At 45.7% G+C, this 18,511-nt stretch overlaps 2 protein-coding genes across 2 annotated transcripts in view; both read right to left on the bottom strand.

Moving 5' to 3' along the window:
• The window catches only part of RHOT1 (ras homolog family member T1), a 77,616-nt gene extending 74,816 nt beyond the window's left edge, over nucleotides 1-2,800 (bottom strand). Inside the window, exon 1 of the mRNA XM_006940065.5 lies at nucleotides 2,722-2,800. The gene's annotated coding sequence lies outside the window, so the exon portion shown is untranslated. The remainder of the gene's footprint in view (nucleotides 1-2,721) is intronic.
• RNF135 (ring finger protein 135) lies at nucleotides 1,772-17,187 on the bottom strand. Its single transcript, XM_045045334.1, has 5 exons — nucleotides 16,550-17,187; nucleotides 10,833-10,976; nucleotides 7,386-7,506; nucleotides 3,639-3,728; nucleotides 1,772-2,839 (listed from the first exon to the last, which is right to left on the bottom strand). The coding sequence occupies exons 1-5, from the start codon at nucleotides 16,910-16,912 to the stop codon at nucleotides 2,310-2,312; spliced, it is 1,248 nt and encodes a 415-aa protein (XP_044901269.1). The 5' UTR covers nucleotides 16,913-17,187; the 3' UTR covers nucleotides 1,772-2,309.
• Nucleotides 17,188-18,511: the final 1,324 nt, after the last annotated feature.

Here is an 18,511-nt window from a genome sequence, read left to right as displayed (position 1 = left end):
TTTCCATCGTACAGGAGAAAGAAGGGCTTAAATGCACTGCCAAAGGTTGCCTGGCTGGTTTGTGCAATGAGGCTTTCTGCTTAACCCAGTCCAGCAGAGTTGAATTTCCACATCTTCAAAATGGGTGCTAGTCCAGCTTGGGGTCCTACAGAGGAATTGCAAGGAAAGTAAAGGGAGAGGGAGATATGTAGATTCAGAGACCTACAAGACAGATGGATCAGCAGCTAATGGGTAACAGGGTTCTTTCTGGGGCTGATGAAAATGTTCTAAAGCTAGAATACAATCAGAGTTTCACAACTCCATAGTAAAGGTTGATTTGCACACTTTATTTTTTATTTTTTTAAAGATTTATTTATTTATTTATTTATTTATTATTTATTTATTATTTATTTATTTATTTATTTAAGTAATCTCTACACCCAACATGGGGTTTGAACTCACAACCCCAAGATCAAGAGTTGCACACTCTTCCAACTGAGCCAGCCAGACACCCCGCTTTGTATACTTTCAATAAGTGAGTTTTATAGTATGTAAGTTATATCTCAACAAAGCTGTTAAGAAAAAGACACGTCTGGTTGTTGTTGTTGTTGTTGTTTTTTAATGGGCAAGACTCTTGTGGCCAGGGATGTTTATTTGGGTGCTAACACTATAAAGAAATTTAAGGAAGCGATTACTGTAAACATCACATTCCTTTCAGGCAGAGGAAGGACTGTGTGATCAGGACAAAGCACGTGAAGGAGCTTCTGGGGTGGGTAGGAAGGTTTTATTTCTTGACCTAAAGTGTACTTAATAAGGGTGTTTATAATCATTTGTTATATTCCACATGTATTATGGAGTTTTCTTTTATTTACCTTGAGAGTGAGGGGCAGAGAGAGAGAGAGAGAGAGAGAGAGAAAGAATCCCAAGTAGGCTCCACACTGTCAGTGCAGAGCCTAATGTGGGGCTTGAACTCAGGAACCTGTGAGATCAAGACCTGAGCCGAAATCAAGAGTAGGACACTTAACCAACTGAGCCACCTAGGCACCCCTTTTATGGTTTTCTGTATCTGTTGTGTTACATAATAAAATGACTTTTAAAAATAGGGGAAATCAAGAATGAAATGACACCCTATGCTGGCCAGACTGTCAGGTGTCCCCTATGACCCCCCACCTCCTGGTATTCCTGCCCTGTTTAATCCCTTCCCCTCGAGTGTGGGCAGGACTTGCAACTTGTTTTTAACCAACAGAATAAGGCAAAGGCAATAGGATGTATGGGATTATGTGTATGTGATTATATTATACAAGATTTAAAGCCCATCTGGCTAGGAGATGTTCTGTTCCTTGTTGGCTTTGAGGACGTGAGGGGTACACTGCAGAGGCCCATGGGGTGAGGAACTGAGGGTGGTCCCCAGCCAACAGCCAGCAAGGAACTGAGGACCTCAGTCTGACAACCCAAGAGCAACTGAATATTACCAACCACCATGTGAGTCTAGAAGGAGATCCTTCCCCAGTTGAGCCTCAGATGACACCACAGTGCTGGGTCACACCTTGACTGCAGCTTGTGAGACCCCCCAAGCAGAGGCCTTGTCTCAACGGTGCCCTGACTCCTGGCACAGAAACTGTGCCTCACTCCTCACAGAAACTGTGAGGTGCCGTGTGTTGTTTAAAACCACTGCATTCGTGGCCATGGTATTACACAGCAACTAATAATCTGCCCTGAGTTTGGGGGTCCCTCAAACCACTCTCAGGTTCAGTGATTCACTAGAAGCACCCAGAGAACTCAGCAAAGTGACTGCAGTCTTGGTTACAATTTATTACAGTGAAAGGATACAGATTAAAATCAGCAGTAGTAAAAGGCACAGCACACAGGGCAGGAGCCAAGAGATCAACTATCCTCTCCCTGCGGAGTCACAAGGACAAGGTTAATTCTCCTAGTGACAGTTAGTGACAGTGTGTGGCAATGTACAAAGGGTATTGCTAACCAGGGAAGCTCACCCCAGCCTTGGAGCCCAGGGCTTTTACTGGGGTCAGGCACCCAGGCAGAGTCTCCAGCCCCTCCAGAGGTCAAGGTGATAGCTCCTGGCCCGAGGCCCTCAGGTAAACAGACACTCTTATCAGAAGGATATCCCAAGGGCTTAGGGGTTACCTCCCAGGAGCCAGTCAAGGGTCAACGCTTTCTGGGGAATGTGCAGTTTCAATGTCCCAAGCCTACAGTTAGCCCTTTTCTGCTCACCCATTAACTCTGGAAGTGGGATCTTTGGGAAGTTGCCAGCTGCTTGAAATCAGAGGGAGAAACCGGGAGATCACCATGTTTTAAGACCCAGGGAACCTTTACACCTTTACTGACCTTATAGTCAGAGCATTTCCAGGATTTAAGCCATACAGCCAGAAGGCAGGGTGCAGAGGGGAGGAGGCAGAGACGGGGCACTCGTACAGAAGTGTCTCCTGATTGGCCACCGAATAGAAGGCAAGTTTGCCCTCTTCCAGGTCCAGCCAGATGCCCACCACCTTAGGTCTGTCAGAGCCCAGGATGGTTTCCTTGACCATGTGCCATGCAGAGAGCTGGCCAGTCCCCTTCCACTCTACACACCAGGAGTCTTCGGTCCTTCCCAGGGTCTGGTTGCGCCTCATCCCCCAGGAGGCCACCCCAACTGCCCAGTTGTTGCAGTGCTGAGTGTCTACTTCCCAGTACTGCTGCCCTGAAGAAAAGGCCTGGGAACATAAGACCTGGCAGGTCACAAACCTCTCGTGACTCCAGAGATGGGTCTGCGGGCAGCGAGATACAGTCACCACCCGGCAGTCCTCAGACACCTCCAGACTACAGCAGTGGCTCCGAAGGTCAAAGGTTGGACTGATGGCCCCTGAGGAAAAGAACAAGGATATGATTAGCTCTCACCCTAAGAGCAAAATATAGCTTTGTAGCTTTTTTTTTTCTTTAAGTTTATTTATTTTTGAGAAAGAGAGAGAGAGAAAGAGACAAAGTGTGATTTGGGAAGGGGCAGAGAGAGAGGAGGAGACACAATCAGAAGCAGGCTCCAGGGTCTGAGCTGTCAGCACAAAGCCCAACGTGGGGCTCGAACTCCAGAATGGCGAGATCATGACCCGAGCCGAAGTTGGACGCCCAACCGACTGAGCCACCCAGAGGCTTTGTATCTTTGAGTGTGATAAAGTTTACTTACACTGGCATGAAAACTGGTAAGTCAATTTGCAGTCTTCTATCATGGTTCTAGTAACAATCCCCCTTCCCATCTTAACTTTTATTTCCCCACTTTAGCCTGGAATTTGGGAGTCTTCATCCCTTTTGTCTTTGTAATCAGCTCCCCTTTGAGCCAAAAACAGGCCCAGCAGCTGGGAGGTGGACTGGCAGACCCCCAAGTTTTGTTTTGTTTTGTTTTGTTTTTTGTTTTGTTTTGTTTTGTGTTGCTTAATTCTTTTTTGAAAGAGAGGGAGGGACCCCAAGTAGGGGAGAGGGGTGGAGAGAGAGAGAATCCTAAGCAGGCTCCACTCTGGGCACAGAGCCCAACACAGAACACGGGGCTCGATCCCACAACCCTGGGATTGTGACCTGAGCCAAAATCAGGTCAGGGTCGGACACTCCACCGACCAAGCCACCCAGGCGCCCCAGGCCAAAGCCAAGTTTTAAGCAGACTACATACTTACACTGAGCAAACCGGGAGGTCCTCGTGGGGGCAGGGTGACTGTGGTCAGGCAGCGGGCATGCAGAGGAAGATGGACCTTCTTGGAGTTCCACTAAGGAATCAAAACATTGGGAAGGGGAAAAAGTCTTATCAAAAAAAAAAAAAAGGCAAATAGAAGTATTCAAACATTGTGATCAGGGCACACAGCTTTTTTGTAGTGTCAGACTTGAATCAGACAGGACATCCAGCTCAGGTATTGATGTGGAAATGGTGAGGTTCAGAGCGAACGGTCAAGAAAGAATTCTTGAGACATTTTCAGTGCAAAAAGGTGGTTTCATTAAAGCTCGGGGACAGGACCCGTGGGCAGAAAGAGCTGTACGTGGGTTGTGAGGGGTGGCCGACTATATACCTTCAAGTTGGGAGGGGGTTAGGGATAGAGTAAGTCTCTAAGGAATTTTGGAAGCAAGGTTTGCAGGACCTTGAGGGGGCTAGCTGTTGTTAGGAAAAAGTCATTTATTACTGTCTAGCAAAACCTCAGTCATGAAACCCTTCAGATGTATATCATGCTCCTTATGCTTGGAGGATGACTGCTAACATATAATTGGGGGGACAGAGATAAAGGAGGTTTCCAAAGGAATGTTAAATGTCCCATATGTTAAAGTAGACTTATAGGCTCCTGGAGGGTTGGGATAATGTTAAGCTAAGACTGCCTTTTGCCCCTAGCAAAGTGTCAGCATGGAGGCAGCTGAACTCCCAGAGGAAGGTCACTCTGCTTGTTTCAAGGACTTGTCAGTGGCCTGTAAGTTACCTTTGTTTCCCAAATCATTAAAAAAAAAAATCTTTTTTCAATGTTTATTTATTTTTGAGAGAGAGAGAGAGAGACAGAGCACAAGCAGGGGAGGGGCAGAGAGAAAGAGAGACACAGAATCAGAAGCAGGCTCTAGGCTCTGAGCTGTCAGCACAGAGCCCGACACCAGGCTCGAACTCACAGACTGTGAGATCATGACCTGAGCTGAAGTTGGATGCTTAACCGACTGAGCCACCCAGGCGCCCCATGTTTCCCACATCCTTACGTTCAGCCCCATGTTCTCACGGTGAGCTTTTTTTACTGCTTGTTTCCCTGGTAAGATTTAAGCTCCTTGCTGGTGTGAGAAGTAAGGGAGATGATTCATTTTCAGAAACACCAAATAAAAGCTGTGCTGTCTCATTAAAATAGGTTTACAACCTATTGGAAATATGTATGACCTCCCTCCCCATCCCCCCCGCCCCCCCCCCACACACACACACCATGGAGTCCCAAACCCTTAGACACTTCACGTCCTGGTTCTTCTTCCCCTCTCCATTTCATGGGCTTATTTTCGCAGGCTTTGCAATGAGCATGCACCAAAGAACAAAGGGAGGAGGGACTGAAAGTCTCTGCGTCACCTCAGGGAATGTACATTTGTTCCAATCAGACTACTTTTTGCCTGACATGGGCATAGGCGCCATCCGGGTAAGGCTGTAACCTCTGTAGTACTCAGCCAACGAGTGCTGAGGAATCAGGGGAGGGACCTGCACGTCAGGAGATACATTGTCTGCTGTAACTGCCCTGAGTGTGCCTGTCCATCAGACACCTGCTCTTGCAAGAACATTGATTAAAGCCTGGCTTCACCATGCTCCGAGTCTCCGTGTCCCTCCATTGATTGGGATGCTGGACCTATTTCTAACACTGGTAGAGACCTTGTTCATCTTCATGTTCTAAGCACCAAGCATAGTACCAGGCACATAGGAAGGGTTAGATGCACATGTATCAAATAAATTAGCTAATACAGTTTCAGGGCATCACTCTGACACCCAGAATATCCATGACCTCCCCACCGAATGCCATAAGTGCTTTAAAATGTTACTTTGTGTAAGTAAATTCTGAATGGACACTCAAGAAACTACTACAAGCAGTTAACTAACTGAAACTGCAATGGGCAAATTGGGCAAGGGTGGGAAAGAGACCTTCACTGTGTGGTTTTATATTGTTTTGATTGCTGAATTAAAAATTTTAAATTTAACACCAAAATTTAAACATTTTAATTAATTAATTACTTTAAGATTTTATTTTTAAGTAATCTCTACACCCAACATGGGCCTTGAACTCACAACCCCAAGATCAAGAGTCACATGCTCCACCGACTGAGCCAGCCAGGTACTACTAAAATTCTGATTTTAAATTCATGTAAGTAAATAAGACCATTAAGGAACCTAATCTAAACTTAGGGGTGCACAGGAGCCAAGAGGACACTTATTTCTCAGATAATTTTTGGAGCAACTAATAAAGTGTGCTCTAACTGGTTCCCTTGAGAAACTTCTCCCAAGGGATCATGTTTCTCCACCTAAATACAAAATAACTTTCTGGAGCGCCTGGGTAGCTCAGTAGGTTAAGCTTCCGACTTTGGCTCAGGTCATGATCTCGTGGTTTGTGGGTTCAAGCCCCACATTGGGCCCTGTGCTGACAGCTCAGAGCCTGGAGCCTGCTTCGGATTCTGTGTCTCCCTCTCTCTCTGCCCCTCACCCACTTATGCTCTCTCTCTCTCTCTCTCAAAAATAAATAAACATTTAAAAAAAATTTTTTTAGGGACACCTGGGTGGCTCAGTTGGTTAAGCGTCTGACTTCAGCTCAGGTCATGATCTCAAGGCTTGTGAGTTCAAGCCCCGCATCCAGCTCTGTGCTCACAGCTCAGAGCCTGGAGCCTCTTCAGATTTCTGGGTCTTTCTCTCTCTCTCTCTCTCTCTCTCTCTCTCTCTCTCTCTCTCTCTCTGCCCCTCCCCCACTCACACTCTGTCTGTCTCTGTCTCTCAAAAATAAACATTAAAAAAATTTTTTTTTAATTTTTTTAAATAACTTTTTAAGCAGAGCAAGATCATTTGAATATAAAAGTCGTTATAAGAGACGTGTTCCTAAAGCATATAAAGCTGGCAGTGGCCAGACCAGGAGGCAGAAGAGAGGGAGCCCAGAGCTAATGTCTAAGGGACAGGCGTGAACTAACAGTTCTTCAGTCATGACTAGGGTTACAACAGAGAATGTACAAAGTCAAACAGAAAGGTTCCTTTCTATGTTTTTACTGTTTATTATTAGCACGCTTGCCAGAGGTGATATGTTAATAGAACTTATCAAGGACGATTTACAAAATCATATGCTTTGTTATCAAAGATATTTAATAGTTAAACATAAAAAGCAGCCTATTTCCTTTTTTTTAATTTTTTAAAAAAGTTTATTTATTTATTGTGAGAGAGACAGAAACAGCACAAGTAGAGGAGGGGCAGAGAGACAGAGAATCCCAAGTAGGCTCTGCACTGCCAGCTTGGAGCCGATGTGGGGGTCGAACTCACAAAACCGCGACAGCATGACCTGAGCTGAAACCAAGAGTTGGTCACTCAAACGACTGACCCACCCAGACCCACCCAGACCCCCCAAAAAACAGCCTATTTCTGAATCTCCTCAGGTAGATAACACAGATGAGCAATAAGCTAGCAAAATCAGGTCTAGGTTCTGGATGTATAGGTCTCAGAAAATGAGTTTCTATTTTTTAAAGGCCTGTGTTACATCATACCGCCAGTCATATCCAAAAAACATATCCAGCCACAAAAACACCTCAGCCCACTCTTTCCTCATTTACAGCACCACAGGAATAACACAGCTGGGCTCTGGGATCCTATCTCCCAAAAACAAAGCCCTGGAACACTCTGTCATTTCCCCCAACTTCCATATTTAATACTCCACAAAATAAAATCACCTTACCCTGTGGTTGTTCTTCAAGGGCCTCTTTCCATGTCAAGTTTTCCCGTAATTTTTCCCGGATTTCTTCTAAGTCATGCAGAATGTCTCTCAGTTTTCTCTCGGGTGTGTGGGGAGTCACGAGCTTTGAAGAAACCAAGGAAAGACTATTGATGAATCATCCAAAATGAATTAATTAATTCAAGTCTCTTAAGGTATGCATCAAATAGCATATTCTGATTCTGCCATCTCTAATTCTCTATGTGCCCCCTCACAAATTTTTAAAAACATAATTAGGCCCTCAGACCACATGCCTTGAAAGGAATCTGGAAGAATACAAAGGGCAGCAAAAATATTAAAGAGTGGTTATTTCTGGGTGATGGGGTTATGGGTGATGTTCATTTTCTTTGTTTAAAAAAATTTTTTTAATGTTTATTTATTTTTGAGAGAGAGAGAGAGAGAGAGAGCAAGAATAGGGGAGAAGCAAACAGAGAGGGAGAAATAGAATCTGAAACAGGCTCTAGGCTCTGAGCCATCAGCACAGACCCTGACACGGGACTCAAACTCACAAACCATGAGATCATGACCTGAGCAGAAGTCGGACGCTTAATCGACTGAGCCACCCAGGCGCCCCTCATTTGCTTTCTTTAAACTGCTTGTGTATTTTCTAGTATTTTCTACAATAAACATGGATTTCTTAAGTAATACCAAAAAAAGTATTAAAATTTGTAAGCCCATCCTATAGGGGCTTTACAAAATAAATAATACAGATAGTCACCAAGATAAGCTTCAGAGGCCAGAATAATCTTCTCCAAGAGGCTACCATTATACCATCTCTCTTCTCAAGAGCCAGCACAGACATGTTGCCGCCATCCAGGTCCTCCCAGCTCTCTCGGGCCTCTAACCTATGCTCCCTGATTGTCTTTAACCTGTCATTCCCCAACACAGCCTCCCATTTGCTCCCACCTTCCCACCTTTGGTCCCTGACTTTCCTTCCCAACTTTGCATATCCTATTTGCATATCCCATTCTTCTTACCACTCATAAAGTAGCAGGCCCAATGGACTGAGTCCTTTCCACGGCTTACTTCTAATTTTTAAAACAACCTTCCAAGGTGGGTTTGCTATTCCCATTTAAAAAAAGAAGTTACATCACTCATATGAGGCCTTTAAGACATAGAACAGATGAACATAAGGGAAAGAAATCGAAAATAATATAAAAACAGGGAGGGGGACAAACAGAAGAGACTCATAAATATGGAGAACAAACTGAGGGTTACAGGAGGGGTTGTGGGAGGGGGGATGGGCTAAATGGGTAGGGGGCATTAAGGAATCTACTCCTGAAATCATTGTTGCACTATATGCTCACTACTTTGGATGTAAATTTAAAAAATAAAATAAAAAAATAATAATAATAAATACAAAAAGAAGTTACAGTTACACCTCATGGAGGTGAACTAAATTGCCACAGTGAATTTTATCAACCTGCATTTTCCCATCACTTGAGCACTTTTTTTTAATGTTTATTTATTTTTTTGACAGAGAGACAGAGAGAGAGAGAGAGAGAGAGAGAGAGAGCGAGCGCATTAGCAGGGGAGTGGCAGAGAAAGAGGGAGACACAGAATCCGAAGCAGGTTCCAGGCTCCGGGCTATCAACAAAGAGTCCAATGAAGGGCTTGAGCCCATGAACCACGAGATCATGACCTGAGCCGAAGTCAGATGCTTAACCAACTGAGTCACCGAGGCGCCCCTACTTGAGTGCTTTTTTATACCAGAGCTCTTTTTGCCCAAGGTCAGAATACAAGCCAGCAGCAATGCCAAGGGGGAAAGTCAGACCCTCGGGCTTTTCTCCCCCCAACACCTTGCATCCCTGAAGACCTGTGTATTCACTCCTTCAATGAGCATTTGTTGAACACCTAACTATGTGTCCAGCACTGTGGTAGGCCTGGGGATACAAGTGTGAACAAAAGAACAAAAGCCATCAAGGTCTCTACCCTAATGAAGCTTAGAGTCCAGGGTAGGGGAAGAGGGAGAACAAACAGGAATAAATTATGGCACCAATCATTATCAAGTTCGAACTTGTGATAACTGTTACAAATGAAGTCATAAGGGCCTCTCTAATAGGGGGACTTGTTTGAGGAAATCAGTGAAGGTTTCTCCCGGAAAGTGATGATCTAGCTGGGTCTGAAGGATGAGCAGGCATTACCTAGGTGGAACGGTGAAAGAACATTCCATGGAGCGCACTCTGCTGGTGGGAAGAAGCACGACACCCTGGAGGTACTGATGTGGGCCACGGTGGCTGCAGCTTGAAGAGCCCCAGGGTGAAGAGGGTGAGAGGACCCAGATGGAAGGAGACAGGAGAGGCAGACAAGGGCAGGAGTCCCACAGGGCCCTGTTGGTTCTGTGAGGACTGCTGGGATTTGAGTCTTAATCCCCCACAAACAGATGGTGCTGGAGACGTTGTAAATCAGATTTGTGTTTGAGAGGACCATGAGGAGAGCAGACCAGTGCGAACAGAGTGGAGTAATTAATTATTGCAGCAATCCAGGCAAGAAATGATCGGAGGCTTCGATCAGAGATGTCTCCAGAAAGCTCAAGAGTAGTCAACAGATTCTAGGGATGTTTAGGCTGGTGAGGGAAGGGGTGACAGGATTCCCAGGTTTCTGGCTTGTGCACTTAGAAGGATATACCAGGCCCAGTCATTGAGATGGAAACAGTTTGGCACATTTTTTAAATAAGTTTATTTATTTATTTTTGAAGCGGGGAGGGGCAGAGAGAGAGAAGCGGACAGAGGATCTGAAGCAGGCTCTGTGCTGTGCTTAACCAACTGAGCCACCCAGGCACCCCAGTTTGGGGCACTTTAAGTACGGTGTACCTTTGAGATACCAAGAGGAAAAGGTGAGAAGGAAGATACCAGACCATAGCTCAGAGAAAGGTCCAGGCTGGAGCTAGGGTGTTCACAGGGTGGTAATTAAAGCCATGGTGTGGGAAAGACCACACAGGGGGAAGAAAAAGCGATGTACAAGTCAGCCTTGAGGAATCTGGGCACTTCATTGCTGAGGAGAGGAAAAGAGAGTGAGCCTGCAAGACAGACGGAGAAGACGCCAGCCAGAGAAAAACAGGAGAAGGTCAGAAGAATCCTGTCCTAGAAGCTGAGGAAGCTTCAGGAATGAAGGTGTGGCCAAAGGCTGCTGAAAGGTCAGTGAAGATGAGGACGAGACTATCTGCAGGATTTGCACAGAGGTCACTGGGGATCTCAGAGCTGGTTAGGTACAGGGCTAAGGATGGAACCTGACCCACCAGAAGCTCCCCCGCCTTGCCTCCAGCATTCTACACTTCTGCTCAAACATGTTTGACAGTAGGAAAATGGTAACAGATGAAGACTTACTGCATCCGTTCATGTTGCTCCAATTGGAAGCTGTCCCTAGCCCCGCCCCTGGCACACCCTTTCCCCCTCCTGGCTGGGTGCCTACCAAGCTGTGGGTGCTCCCTTCATTGTCTGGTCCAGGCTCCGGGAGGTGTGTCTGACTCTGAAGACTCCTGACAAGGTCTACAAGCTGTTCCACCAACTCTTCCAGCTCATGCCCAGCTTCTGTGATGCTCTTCTGTGCCGCTGCCTTTAAAAGAACAAAGAAGAACACAAAGCTGGACCCGGGAAGCAGCTCCAGACAGAGAAGTTGTAAACACCGGATAAAGGAAGCAGGCAAGTAAGTGACGTAGATGTCCAGAGGACAAGGAGGTACACTTCCTAGACCTTTTGCGTGCCTACTGATCATTTGGTGGCCATAACAGGGAAACAGAGACCATCCACAGGAGTGGGGTGGGGGGTGGTGAGAGTGAAGCGTGAAGGGACGAGAGGGGTCATTCTGCAGAGGAGGTCAGAGAGGAAATGGAGAGCCTGGAGATTTGGCAGGGTGGGTACAGCCAGCAAGGTGACAGGGGCAGTGGAAGGAATCAAACTAGAGAGGTTTAAGGTCCAGTGTCACCAGAATCATCCTGTGTCCTTACCACTCCTTTCAAAGTAAAAGTGACCCTCCCTCCTTCTCCTCTTAAACAGTGCAGAGACTCAACCTAACTGATCATTGTGCAGGGATTGAGGAAACTTTCAAGTGATGCACAGATGTAAGCTCCTTTTGTTTGGTTATTGATGTCCTGTACATTTTTTAAAATTTTTAATGTTTATTTACTTTTGAGAGAGAGAGAGACAGAGCACAAGCAAGGGAGGGGCAGAGAGAGAGGGAGACATAGAATCTGAAGCAGGCTCCAGGCTCCAAGCTGTCAGTGCAGAGCCCGACGCGGGGATTGAACCCATGAACCGTGATATCATGATTTGAGCCGAATCAGACGCTTAACTCACTGAGCCACCCAGGCACCCCTGACGCCCTATACATTCAAGGCAACATTCAAACTAGAGCGCTAAACAACCCCACTTAAAGACCTTGATTTGCTCAGCGGCCTGGCTGGGAGTGGAAGTAAGTTCTGCAGCCAACATTCTGGAACAACCTCAAGACCTGGGGGCCCTCATCAGAGGCAGGATGGGCTCAGACTTCAAAGGATGAAGTCTGGAATTGCATTCCCTCCACAAGGGGTCCTATGTCAAGTCACAGAAATACACAGTGTTCATCATCCAACTGTCAATAAACCAGTTTTTATAACTTTGTTCTGATACTTTTCTTTTTTAAATCATGTTGGAACCTCAAAATCTGAAATTAACCCAGGACCTTCTGCATCTCCAAGAAGCCTGACATCCCTGTGGGGCACCTGGGTGGCTCAGTCAGTTAAGTGTTCAATTCTTTACTTCAGCTCAGGTCATGATCTCATGGTCATGAGATTGAGCCCCACGTCAGACTCTGCACTGACAGCACAGAGCCTGCTTGGTATTCTCTCTCCCTCTCTCTCTGTCCCTCTCCACTTACGTGCTTTCCCTCAAAATAAACAAACATATAAATAAACATATAAGTAAACATATAAATAAATATAAATATAAATATAAATATAAATATAAATATAAATATAAATATAAATATACCTTGTGTTCCCTCCACATAGAAACATCACAGAACAGACACTGTCAAAACCAATTATGTCAGAACTCTGGAAAAGGCTCAGAGGGAAATTTATAACTGTAAATTCCTGCATTAAAAAAGAAGAAGGATCTCAAATCAATCACTTACATTTATTTATACCTTGAGGAACCAGGGGGAAAAAAGGGCAAACCAAACCCAAAGCTAACAGAGGAAGGAAATAATAAAGATTATGGGAGATAAATAAAATGCAGAATGTAAAACCAATAGAGATATGAATGAAACAAAAGTTGGTTCTTTGAAAAAAATCAACAAACTGACGAATCTTTAGCTAGACTGATAAAGAAAAAGAAAGAGGAAACATAAATGACCAAAATCAGAAGGAAAGCAAAGTGGAGACATTACTACTGACCTTACAGAATAAAATTTAAGAGAATATTATGAAATTATGCCAACAAATTAGATAACTTACATGAAATGGATAAACTCCTAGAAACACAAATTACCTAAACTGACTTAAAAATAAACAGAAAAATGTCAACAGAGGTATAACAAATAAAGAGATTGAATCAGTAATCAAAATCCCAACAAAGAAAAATCTAGGACCAGATGGCTTCACTGGTGAATTCTACCAAATGCTTAAAGAAGAATTAACAAGAGTCCTCAAAGTCTTCCAAAACATAGAAGAGGAAGGAACGCTTCCTAACTCCTCAGTGAGGCCAGCATGACCCTGTTGCCAAAGCTAGACAAACACATCACAAGAAAACCACAGACCAATAGCCCTTAACAAAATACTAGCAAACTAAGTCCAGTGGCGTATTAAAAGGATAATACACCACGATCAAGTGGAATTTATCCCAGGAGTGCAAAGTGGTACAACTTAAGAAAAACAACCCGTGTGACATACCGCATTAATAGAATGAAGGGATAAAAACCACATAATCTTTTCATTTGATGCAGACAAGGCATTTGACAAAATCCAACACCCTTTCATGATTAAAACACTCAGAAGGTGTGCCTGGGTGGCTCAGTTGGTTAAGCGTCTGACTTCAGCTCAGGTCATGATCTCACAGTTCGTGAGTTCGAGCCCCACGTCGGGCTCTGTGCTGACAGCTCAGAGCCTGGAGCCTGCTTCGGATTCTGTGTCTCCCTCTCTCTGCCCCTCCCCTGCTTGCACTGTCTCTCTCAAAGCTAAATAAACATTAAAAAAAAAATTTTTTTTTAAAAGTAAAACACTCAGAAAACCAGGAATAGAAAGGAAATTCCTCAACATAATAAAGGGAATTTATGAGAAATCCACAACTAACATCACACTCAATGGTGAAAGACTAAGCGGGACTAAGGCTCTAAGAGCGGGAACAAAACAAGCATGCTTGATTGCACCTCTGCTATCCGACATTGTACTGGAAATTTTAGCCGGAGCAATTAGACAAGAAATAAAAGGCATCTATCGGGTGCCTGGGTGGCTCAGTGGGTTAAGCATCTGGCTCTTGATTTCGGCTCAGGTCATGATCTCACAGTTCTTGAGGTTGAGCCCCATGTCTAGCTGTGAGCTGACAGTGCAGAGCCTGCTTGGGATTCTCTGTCTCCCTCTCTCTCTGCCACTCCCCTGTGCGTGCACCTGTGTGCTCGCTCACTCTCTCTCAAAAATAAATAAACATTAAAAAAAAAAAAAAAGAAACAAAAGGCATCCCAACTGGAAAAGAAGAAAAGATGCTCTCTACCCACATGACATGATCTTATAAATAAAATCATAAAGAATACACAAGGAAGCTACTAGAGCTAGTAAATGAATTCAGCAACGTTGAAAGGTGCAAGATCAGCACACAAAAAATAGTGTTTTTATACCCCTGCAGTGAGCAATCAAAAAAAGAAATTAAGAACCCAACTGCATGTATAACAGTACCTAAAAGGACAAAAATACCTAGGAATATATTTAACCAAGGAGATGAAATAACTTCTATTTTTGAAAACTACAGAGCATCACTGAAAGAAAGTTAAGACAACCTAAATAAATGGAAACACATTCCATGTTTTTGGAAAAAGACTTAATATTGTTAAAGATATCATACTCAAAGTGACCTACAGAATCAACACAATCCCTCTCAAAATTCCAACAGCCTTGTTTGCAGAATAACATCAATTTTCAAATTCATATGGAATTGCAGGGAGAGCCAGAACAATCTTGAAAAAGAACAGGGTCAGACAGACTTACACTTCCTGATTTCAAAATTTATTACAAAACTATATTAATCAAAACAATGTGGTACTGACATAGGGATAGATTCCCCCGCCCCCCAAAAAAACCCAATGGACTAGAATTAGGAGTCTAGCAATAAACCCATTCATCTATGGCCAACTGATTTTTTATAAGGGTTCCAAGTTCAGTCAATAGAGAAAAATACTCTCTTCAACAAACGGTATTGGGACAGCTAGATTTTCACATGCAAGCGAATAAAATTGGACCCCTACCTCATGCCATACAGAAAGACGAACTCAAAATGGGTCAGCAACCTCAAAACAAGCCTTATTACCATAACACTCTCAGGAGAATATACGGGGATAAATCTTCGTTAACTCAGAATTTGGTGGTGGATTTAGATACGACACCAGAAACAAGAACAACAAAAGAAGAAATAGATACACTGGACATCAGCAAAACTTAAAACGTTTGTGCATCAAGGGACATTAGCAAGGAAGTAAAAAGGCAACCCACGAGATGGGGGAATATATTTGCAAGTCATATACCTGATGAGGGCTTAATATCCAGAATTTATAAAGAATTGCTAACACTCCACAAGAAAAAGACAACCCAATTTTTTTTAAGTTATTTATTTATTTTGAGACAGAGTGTGTGTGTGAGCAGGGGAGGGGCAGAGAAAGAGGGAGAGAAAAAGAATCCCAAGCTGTAAGCACAGAGCCCGACCCCAGGCTTGAACTCACAAACTGTGAGATCTTGATGTGAGCTTTAACCGAGTCCAGCGCTTAACTGACTGAGCCACCCAGGCGCCCAAAGACAACCCAATTAAAAAAAAAAAAAAAAAGTCAAAGGACCTGAATCAACATTTCTCCAACGAAAATACATAAATTAGCAATAAGCCCATGAAAAGATGATCAGTCAACATCGTTAATCATTCGGGAAATGCAGATCCCACTAGGACTTCATGCCTAACGGGAAAGGTATACTAAAAACAAAGTGGCAGGAGGGAGAGGGGAATAAAAATAAAATGAAAAATAACAAATATTGTTATTTTGCCAACAAACGTTGGCAAGGATGTGGAAACATCAGGATGTTGCCAATGGAATGTAAAATGTTGTTGCTGCTGTAGAAAATGGTTTGGCTGTGTTCCTCAGTAAGTTCGACAGAATTCCCGCACAAACCCTCAAGTCCACTCCTAGGTATTTGCCCAAAAGAACGGAGAAGAAGGGCTGGGTTACTTGGACACCAATGTTCAGTGCATCACGACTCACAATAATCAGAAGGTAGAAACAATCCAAAAGGCCATCCGTGTACAAATGGATAAACAAAATGTGGTACATACACGCAATGGAATATTATTCAGCCACAAAAAGGAGTAAGATTCAGGTGCACGCTACAACATGAACGAACCCTGAAAACACTACGGGAAGTGGAAGGAGCCAGACACAAGGGGACAAATATTATACGATCCCACGTATATGAAATACCTAGAGTAGGCAAATGATAGAGACAAAAAACAGACCAGACGTTACCAGGAACTGCAGGAAGATGGAATGAGAAGTTACTGCTTAAGGAGTGCAAGAGTGTTTGTGGTGCTGACATTCTGGAAACAGAAAGTGATAGTTGCCCATCACTGTGGATATCACTAACGCCACTGAACTGTACATTTTTAAAAAATGGTTAAGCGGACCGGTCTTGGGCTATATCTTACCCCGTATAAAAATGTTCAAAGAGACAGACTGCGGAAAGACTGGAAAGAAGTGCCAACGTGCTGAGGAGTAGCTAGAGCGCCGGGCTGTCAGGAGGCGGCTTTTTCCCAGCGTGCGTATACTTGTCCGAACTGCCCCGAGAGCGGGAGGGCCCAGGGTGAGAGCAGGCGGGCCGGGGCAGGGGGGAAGAGCGGGGGGGCCGCGGGCAGGCGCGCGGGGCCGAGGGGCGCGACGGCGGCGCGGGTCCGCCTCCCTACCGGCAGCTGGGCGGCGCGGCGCGGGGGCGGGCGCGCGGGCTCGGGCGCGGCTCCCCGGGCGGGAGCGGCGCCGGGGGCCTCCCTCAGCTCGCGCAGCGCCCGGCTGTACTTGTCGGCCAGCTCCTGCAGCAGCGTGTTCTTCCGCAGCTGCGGCGGCTGCGCGGCGCCCTCGCGGCAGGTGGGGCAGGAGCGCCGGCGGCCGGGGCTGCCGGCGGCCCACAGGTCCTTCAGGCAGTCGCGGCAGAAGCTGTGGCCGCAGGGCAGCGTGGCGGGCCAGGCGAGCAGCCCTTGACAGATGATGCAGCCCAGGTCGTCCTCGGCCAGCCACACGGGGATGGCCAGACCGGGGTCCAGGCCCGCCATGGTGACCAGGCCGCCCCCAGACGCCGGGCCGCGGAAGTCGGGGCCGCGTCGGGGACCGCCCGCCCGCGTCGTCGTCTCCTTCCGCTCCTCCCTCGACCTTCCACTGCCCGCCTGGGTCCACCCATTTTTCCTGACTTCGGTCCCGCTGAGAGCGGACCTCGGCCCTCCCCCGCCAGGCGAGCGGCGCCCTAGGGCCGAGCTGGCCTGAGTCACAGCCACCTGCGCGTGGAGATCAGCTCCTCCCGAGCGCTAGGAAACGCTGATGTCCTAGAGACCCTTTAGCTTGATGCCTGCCCCGCCACCCCCCACACCCCCACCCCGGCCCGTTAAAACGTAACCCCGACAACTCTTGCGAGAAGAAAGAGAGGGTTCGATTCAAGAACTTGTTTGTGAGAATGCACCCACTGGATGTCATCCAGCCTCCAAGTAGTGAAGAATTAAAGACTACCCGGTGCACATAGCCGGGGAGCTCTTTAAAAATACCGATGTTGGGGCTCCACTCCCAAAGAGTCTGATTTCATCGTCTAGGGGGAAGCTCGGCGCCGGTATTCTTAAAAACCTCCCCGAGATGATTCTAACGCTCAAAGTTGAGGGACCCCTAGCGATTTTCAAATCGCTATTGCAATACAGAACTGTGCCGCTGGCTCCGTACCGCTCCCTGCTGGCTGAAAGCACATTGCCCAACAGGCATCCGGACCAAAATTCTAGAAAGCCTGTTTTCTTGAGGTAGCGCGCTTGGGCCTTGGTTGGGCTTACTCGCTTCCTTGGCTCCTCTTATTCCAGTTCCAGGCTCATTGCAACAAGAAGACGTTGGAGCTGGAAGAGCATCAAATCCTCCCCCCAAACACAAAGGAACTTTCAGGTTACACGGCAATAATTGAGTGCCAGAGACCAGAACCCCCATCTCTCTGGTTTGTTGAAATGAGCTAACAGTGTCTCATATTTTACCTCACCCCATCTCGCCAGGTCCCAAAGTGGGTACAAGATAATACAAATTTGTGGCTATTTCCAGTACCGGAAATGACAAGTAGTAGTCAATAGAACTACGTACTAGGCCACTCATGGAAGTTTCCAGCTCTTTCCAGCACCTGGTGGGATTAACACTTCTCTGACCCACTTGAAACATGCAGAGTACTTGTTACTTTTCCATCAGCTTAAAGAGCTAGTAAGTCATTGTATCCCTTTCTGCCAAAAGCCCTGACTGTGAAAATGAGGCCATCAATTGGTGACCTGGGTCTCTGAGTGTCCAAGATGAGCAGACCCCCTGCAGACCCATACTAGAACATGCAGTAAAGGAGGAAAATAAACTTGGCATACGTTAAGCTTACTGAGATTTAGTGGGGGCAGCATTACTTTGCCTATCCTGGTTGATATATTATTGCCTGGATTGTGTTCCATGGTTTCCTCATTTGTAGTAAACTCAGCTTCTCCACGCCCGTCTTTTCTGAAATATAGACACAATACCAAAGACACATGCTCAAATTTTCCATCTTAAAAAATAAAATTTTTGAAGGGGCACCTGGGTAGCTCAGTAGGTTAAACGCCCGCCTTCGGCTCAGGTCATGATCTCACCGTTCATGGATTCGAGCCCCGGGTCAG

Source organism: Felis catus, chromosome E1, assembly GCF_018350175.1.
Source record: "Felis catus isolate Fca126 chromosome E1, F.catus_Fca126_mat1.0, whole genome shotgun sequence".
NCBI classification, from domain to species: Eukaryota; Metazoa; Chordata; class Mammalia; order Carnivora; family Felidae; genus Felis; species Felis catus.
The sequence above is the reverse complement of the archived record's forward strand: the minus strand, read 5'-3'. Positions and strand labels throughout refer to the sequence as shown.